This window comes from Cynoglossus semilaevis, chromosome 14, assembly GCF_000523025.1.
Source record: "Cynoglossus semilaevis isolate Cse_v1.0 chromosome 14, Cse_v1.0, whole genome shotgun sequence".
Classification (NCBI taxonomy): domain Eukaryota; kingdom Metazoa; phylum Chordata; class Actinopteri; order Pleuronectiformes; family Cynoglossidae; genus Cynoglossus; species Cynoglossus semilaevis.
In genome coordinates, this window is record NC_024320.1 from 14339180 (window position 1) to 14346323 (window position 7144).

Here is a 7144-nt window from a genome sequence, read left to right on the forward strand (position 1 = left end):
CCTGATAAAAGGGTGAAAATAAGGAAGTAAAATAAGGTGCGAGGATGCCAGTGACACCAGACTGACCATGAAGAGGGCTTGGTTGCTGGCGATCATTCTCTGCAGCACAGCGATGACGGCGGTGCTCTCCTCTGCTCGGGCTGAGCTCTGCACGCTGAACTCTTTGTCTGAGCTCTTCTGCTTGTGGAGAAGGTTAGGGCCAAAGATGGTGGCCAAGTTCAGAGACGTCATCTTATTTCCTGTGATCTGAGGGAAAACAAACAAATAAACATAGCCCATTAAGATGACAATGATGTCACCACCGCACTGAAAATGACACCCACCTCCCAGCCTGTAATTTGCATAGGGTGGTCAAGCTCTTTTGCTTGAAGTTGCTGAGTGACAGGCAAATAGCCTCTGGGTTGACACTGCACAAATTGAAGTGTTTTTTTACCACGTCAAGTGGCATTACTTAGAGTGGTAGAAAGTGACTTCAGTATCTTGCTGTAATTATATCCTCTGAAGAGACTTTTCCTCCATTTTCTAACCCAGTGTTTTTGTCTCAGTCAGCAGTTAATAGATACAGGTTGAGATTTTGAAGAGTGTAAACCATAGTGTTATCTGAAACCTAGCCGTGTTGTCCATACTATTTTGAGCACAATTCAACGAAATAAAATGTCTGTAAAAGCTCCAGTAACGTGCCTTAGCATTGGATTTGTTTTAGATCAGAAGAAAAATTTGATCTACATGCAGTCAAAAAAAGGAAGATTGTCCCCACATTTTCCCTTGTGTGTAGACATAATGGCAAACGTGCTTTGATTTATATACAAACGTACTCACCCAGTAGTAAAAGTTGTTGAATATATGTATATATATGTGTATATGTATATAGTGTACTATATATGGTACACTATAAAGGAGAAAGTCACAAAGGAATGTAATATGTTTATATGTATATACGTATATAAGTAATATATATACATGTATATATGTGGAGTTTATACACAATTTTTTCCATGCTGCAGTAAAGAACGTTATTAAAGACTATTATGTTATACGTACATTAATCTATAACTCCAACAGTGGTCCGATAAATTCACTTGTTGAAAAAACAAACAAAAAAATATGACTAACTTCACAATATGCTGAGCTTTTGCTGTGTTGTGGGAACACTTCTGTGAACCTTCAACTGCCAGTGTTGCCACACACTCAGTGTTATTACATCGCTTTTCAAGGCAGATTCGAATTTCACGTCTTTAGAGCAGCCCTGGAGGATATGAAGTTAAGTAACCTACCATCAGAAACCTACCTTAGTTCTGCAGCCAAATTTTACAGAAACGTTTACTTTGAGAACATTTTCTTTAATTAACTTAGGAATTCAGTTTCTCCGACCTCAGATGTGGTGTTTCTATGTGCATTTCACATCCAGCGGAAGAAAAAACTTACCATCACCTCCGACCTTGTTTCACTGTGCAGATTAGGAGCAGAAAGGAGCCATTCACACCAAGACAGACGCAATATTCACCCGGGCTGTTTGGTCCGACTGCCATTCACACACTTACCAAGAAACACAGACGTATTTCTATCACTTCTATCCATTCATTTCCTCTCAATGGAAAAAAAGGAAGCAAGCAAAATTCTGGGAGGCTGCCAGTGTGTGCAGGTTAAGGCTTTACTGTACTCCACTCTCTTATGACCAAGTTGCCCAACACAGAGTTGATAAAAAAAAACATTGTTATTACTGTTTTATTTCACTCACTTCCTGCCCATCTTTGTCCTGCTGGTCATTGGCATGAGCTGCAACAGTCGATAGGAAGTCCAGCAGGCGGTGGAGAGTATCACTGTTGCATGCTGGGAGCAGGTAGACCAGTAACTGCACAATGTTCTGCTGCTCCTCTGGTTCTGACACTGAAAATGATTATATGATTCAGGAGAGTGTTTCAACAAATGGAATGAGAGAGGAATTAGACGCTTACGTGTTGAGTTGATGAAGGCGGTGTAGAGCTCCTTGGTCAGGAGAGGGTCAGGCATGTCCCTGAGAAACTCCTTCAGCAGAGCAGCCACATCATGGACACTGTGCTCCTCATCCAGCTGGACATCAATACCTCGATCAAACTCCTCCCGTAGCTGCAGAAGTGACCGGAGGGAAAGATAAAAATAGGATGAATTTTCAAATCCAGAAATAATCACATCACAGAAAAACTGTTGAATTATTTTTTAACGCTGAACGCACAGATATAAAATATATACAATATTTTAAAATGATATATTTTAAAATTCTCATAAACCTGTACACAGACACGGTGGTCCGTCCTTTTTCTTTCATTCTCCTTTGTTTAAATGTTTCTGTGCATGTTCCCATGGTGACAATAAAATGAGTTTTATTAGCAGATTATGAAACTGAGCAACAGCATGTTTTTATGGCCAAAAAAGGCATCAAAATTCCCAATAAAAACGAGCTAAAAAACTTCCAAAGTGCAGAAAAACACCTTGTTGCTGCTGCCATTACTTAATGTCAACTCCAAATTATGAATAAATTCAAACAAGCAGTTTTCACCACCGCCTTAATGTTTCGGGCAGTCCAGATGATGTAAGCTGTATTTCTTGTGCAATAAATTGCCAACATTCTTGCATCATACCATACTTACTGAAACCAGGCTCAGTTACCTGGAGTAACACTCTGTTTTTCTCTACATTTGTGAGATTGTTCAAGTGGAAATCTACATAGAAAAGTGACACTGCCCACTCTGTTTGACAGACTGGCACTATTTAACCTTGATGTTTGCTCTCCCTCTGTCTCTCTCTGTCTCCCTCTTACTGTTTATCCACTGGAGTTTTAATGAGCAGTGTGGGTGTCACACAGCTGAAGTAGCTCAGCCAACGCATGACTGTGTTTACTGAAGTTTAGTCTTTGTGTCACTTTGAATCAGGCTTTTGAATCAAGCCACAGAAAACTGGAAATGTACAAAAGAAAACTGTCCACCCATGCACCCATCCATCCATCCATCCATCCATCCATCCATCCATGGTAACTGTGTGGTTCACCCTACACAGTTTGTAAATCTGGGCCACACATAGAGACAAACAACCGTTTACACACACATTCACGTCTATGGTCAATGTGTTATAGCATGTTCCACTGTGTGGCCAAGACCTAATAATAACAATAATAATAATAATCTATTAACAATAGACGACTTACAGATGATTTAACCCAAAAACGTTTGGTCAGTCAATCAAAGTACTGTACCAACACGAAAGCCAAATTGGAAGTTATAGTTACTACAAATACATTCAGTCAAATTTGTAGTTGGATCATTCACTTTGAAAATGTTTTTGCCCAGTGTCTCAAAATCATTGTCAGCTGAATGTGAAGGACTTTTGGGTCTTAATTAGAAACCACTACGTTCATGTGATGGACACAATCACAACAACTTTGTAAATCATTCTGCCTTTACACAGTGCATTCTCTGAGACTGTGGTTTAGAAAGAAGACGTCAGATGATCTAATTATCATCTAAGTCAGATAAGTTCATGTAAAAGTGTAATTTTTGGTAACCAAGGATACTAAAACATATGTGCCAAATGAAATATGACACATATGAAATGAATAAAATACATAGCATTGGTAGCCATGTAATGAGGGGTTCCATGAATGTGAAAGTACAATGTAATGCAGACACTTATCTTGGAATTATGGAGACACTTGTTTTATCTAGTTGGCAGAACTAGATTTTAGAAAAATGTTCTTTTCTTTTTTTTTATTATATTGTGGTTAACTGGCCTGCTTGCAGTCCAGATCTGTCTTCTATTAATATTGTCTGATTCATAGCAGCTGAGGTCATTCTCTAGAGCAAGAATAGCAAATACTTTACTTGCAAAACAGCAACAGTTTACATATATAGTGTAGTATGGATTTAATACTGCTGTTCAAATACAGAGGGGATGAGATTCACTATTTAAAGTGTCTGTGTGTGTCACTGTCTAATCATATGAATTATTTGTGATTGTACAAAACAAGACATGCAGCTAAACTATTACTAACCAGTTAAAAATAGCAGGAATATTTAAATAGGACGGAGCAAGAAAGCTGTAAAATAATCTATCTCTGTGAATAATCACCTGTCTGACTCTTTTTTTAGAGCTGCCCACTCTGAAGATCCCCACAGTCTGGAGGCCTGTTAAAAAAGAAGAGAAGACTGTCACTAACAGCTGCTACAAAACCAGATGACCCAGTATGGGCTGGACCTACATGCATGGGGTGCTCACCATATTTCTCGATGTGCTGACAGCAGCTGTCCACAACCCGTGGCACCTGACGGTAGATAGGATTCAAACTCAGCCTTTTGTCCCGGTGTTTCTCCTTCTTACTGGGAGTTTCGGCTGGCAAGGAGAGCTGCAGCGCCTCCAGCAGGCGTGAATGGTTGTCGTCCAGGTCGGTGATGGAGTCCACGGACATGCCCCCCTGTAGGACAATTGGTGCATTGTAATTCAAACACTGAAATAGAAGGACACAGGTAATCCTCTCTCACTCTGTCGACGGTCCGGTGTATCTTCATGTCTCACCCTTCTGCGGGTCCGTGGTGCAGCTTCAGGTGTATTGGGAGATGTTGATTCGTTGGCCGTCTCTGATGTAGAACTCAGAGAGGAGTTACTGCTGGATAACTCCTTATTAGACGAGCGCTTGGTGGCAAACTGCAACACAACAGCAGTTGGAGTGATTTGTGGTCTCCTTTAGAACTCAAAGATGAAGTTGCAGACACCACACTCACCTGTATAATGGACGAAACCAGGTCAGAGGAGTCCTTCTGCTCCTCACGCTGGGGATGCTCCTGTCGATAGCCGTCCTGACGTTGCCGGTGTGTTCTGTCATTAGCGATGACCTGTGAGAGCGGGATACTGAAAGCCTGTGGTATGAACTCTGTTGATTAAGACGAAATACAACAAATTAGTCTGTACCGAAAAGGAGAGTTACCAACATACACGTACATACATTCAACCAATTTGCTGCTTTACACAATTTTCAATTCTATCTATCTATCTATCTATCACCTGAAGGATGAAAAGCATGCTGTTTAAAGCTAATTTGATGCATTTTAAAAACATCCACTCAACTTAATAATACAATGTGTCTCCTACTTGGTGACACTTTATTCATTTAGCTTTAAATGCAAATGTGTCCTCAGGCAAGACACATTAATTCCAAGTTGTAAAACATCTAAAATAAAGTGTTTTTGTTACAGTTTTGTTCAGGATGAAAAGCCTAAAAATAATAATAATAACAATTAAAAATATAGAAATTCCAGCACTGCAACAGCTGTCATCGCAGACAGAGAAACAACTTTCTCTGTCGTTTGATGTGCTCCAACCAGATGCAGCGTCATGTTCGCTATGTAGGTCATATTTAGATTGTGCTCAAATAAAGAAACGTGTTCATAAATGGAAGCATGTTGTCATGTCAGAGTTGCATTTTGTTCTCATTGATATGATTAGAAGCAGACTGGTTCCTTTTCCAAAAGACAGTTACAGTCGGACGTGGCCTGAATTGTTTGAAATATGAAGACGCAGAATTGTCAGTTTTAAAATGGAGCATTTGCTTCTGCATTTTTTTGCATTGTTTTTGTATCTATCACAATCAACTGATGAAAAGGTGATGCAAAAGCACAAAACTTGTGATGCAAGTCTGTGTAGAGCTGTAAAAAAATAAAAAATGTGTGCAGCACTGACAGGGAGAGGAATGATGTCATAGGAGGGGTGGGGGCCAACACAGGCCATATATCCAATTACACTGGAACCCAGCATCCCGACCAAAAAGTGAGGAAAAACAGTGCAGCTGCTCAGAGCACATGTGTGTGAGTGAAGGAGAAAAGTAAGGCGTGAAGCCAGAGAAACAGCAAAGTGCATTCCACAACCACAACTGGAGGACTGTGGTCGGTGAACACCACTAGCTCTGACACAACAAATTTGCACTGCAGCTTCAAAGTATTAAGCGGTCTTATGCAATTTCCATACACACCCTTTCTGTGTCACATAACAGCAGTGGACTTTGCCAACGTAATGCACCACACGTCAGTGTCTCTAAAGGACTGTGTCACACTTTTATAAGTCCTCATTTTACAGGCTGAGACTGTCTTGTTTGTCTGTTTTTCTCCTTGTTTACATAAGAAAGTATCTTGGAGCCTGAGGAAAGTTTGAAATTACAGGAACATTTTCTGGTTTTAGTGTGCACAGATGGGTGCAGTTTCGCACACAAGACAAAAAAGATGTGGCTGCCTACAGCATTGAAAAGAAAAAGACCAATTAGTAAGAATTTCCCTTCAACAGACAAGTTGATAGTATCTTAGGTAATGTCGGCCGTTGGCGCTCCGCATGCAGCTCGCATTACTGCTGTGGCATCAAAGAAGGCAGCTTGTTGTAGGGGGAAAGGCTCAGTCCCTGCTCCAGAGGAGGTAGACGGGACTATACCTCAGAAATCTCTGCAGAAAATTAAATCTAAAAACCATTTTGGCAGGTTAGACAGCAGGTGATTTTGAGCCAGACAGGTTTCAGGAGGAGCAAATACTGGTGTTTATTGGAGAGAAAAGCCATATTTAGGGACTTTTTTTTGTTGGCCAAAACAAGAACACAGATGGTTCCTTCACCATTTAACAACTAACAACACATTCAGGGTAACTCTAAGTCTTCATTTTAATGATTATTAATGCCACCCAGTAGGTCTCTTTTCCACCATTACTTCCCAGAAATGTCCTAAACCACTGTAATAAGTAGGGAAATTGAGAAAATACAAGTAGAGGGCAGCGTCAGTGATCAAGTAAACATCACCCTGATACGTGCTATTGCGCCCAGAAATGAGTGAAGAGATAAACATTTGATTAATAAAATAAACCTTAGATTTACTTTTCTTTGAAAGGAAGTTCCTCTAAATCTCTTTATTTAAATGAAAACATTACTCATTAGTTCTCGCTTAACAAAACAAACTTCACCAAAAAATGCATTTCCTCTTCTTTCCATGGACTTCTTTTGACTTTTAGCTTCCTGCTAAAAAAGCATCGCCTCAGTTTAGCAGAGCAGCTGCTCCTCGGAGCCCAGACTTACTAATAAACTAAATATAAACTGTTTAAGCCTGGTAAACAAAAACTGTTTTCATAACCTCGCTTTTCTCCGA

The 7144-nt window shown here is 40.1% G+C and overlaps 1 protein-coding gene across 3 annotated transcripts in view; it reads right to left on the bottom strand.

The window, feature by feature from the left end:
* Positions 1-7144, bottom strand: part of LOC103389713 (rho GTPase-activating protein 6-like) — a 54052-nt gene that overhangs the window by 4948 nt on the left and 41960 nt on the right. For all 3 annotated transcript variants that reach the window (XM_017038954.2, XM_017038955.2, XM_008325253.3), the window contains exons 4-10: positions 4752-4900; positions 4546-4674; positions 4249-4444; positions 4102-4157; positions 1956-2106; positions 1739-1887; positions 67-246 (exon numbers count right to left, since the gene is read on the bottom strand). In XM_017038954.2, coding sequence (XP_016894443.1) covers positions 67-246; positions 1739-1887; positions 1956-2106; positions 4102-4157; positions 4249-4444; positions 4546-4674; positions 4752-4900 — 1010 coding nt within the window. The remainder of the gene's footprint in view (positions 1-66; positions 247-1738; positions 1888-1955; positions 2107-4101; positions 4158-4248; positions 4445-4545; positions 4675-4751; positions 4901-7144) is intronic.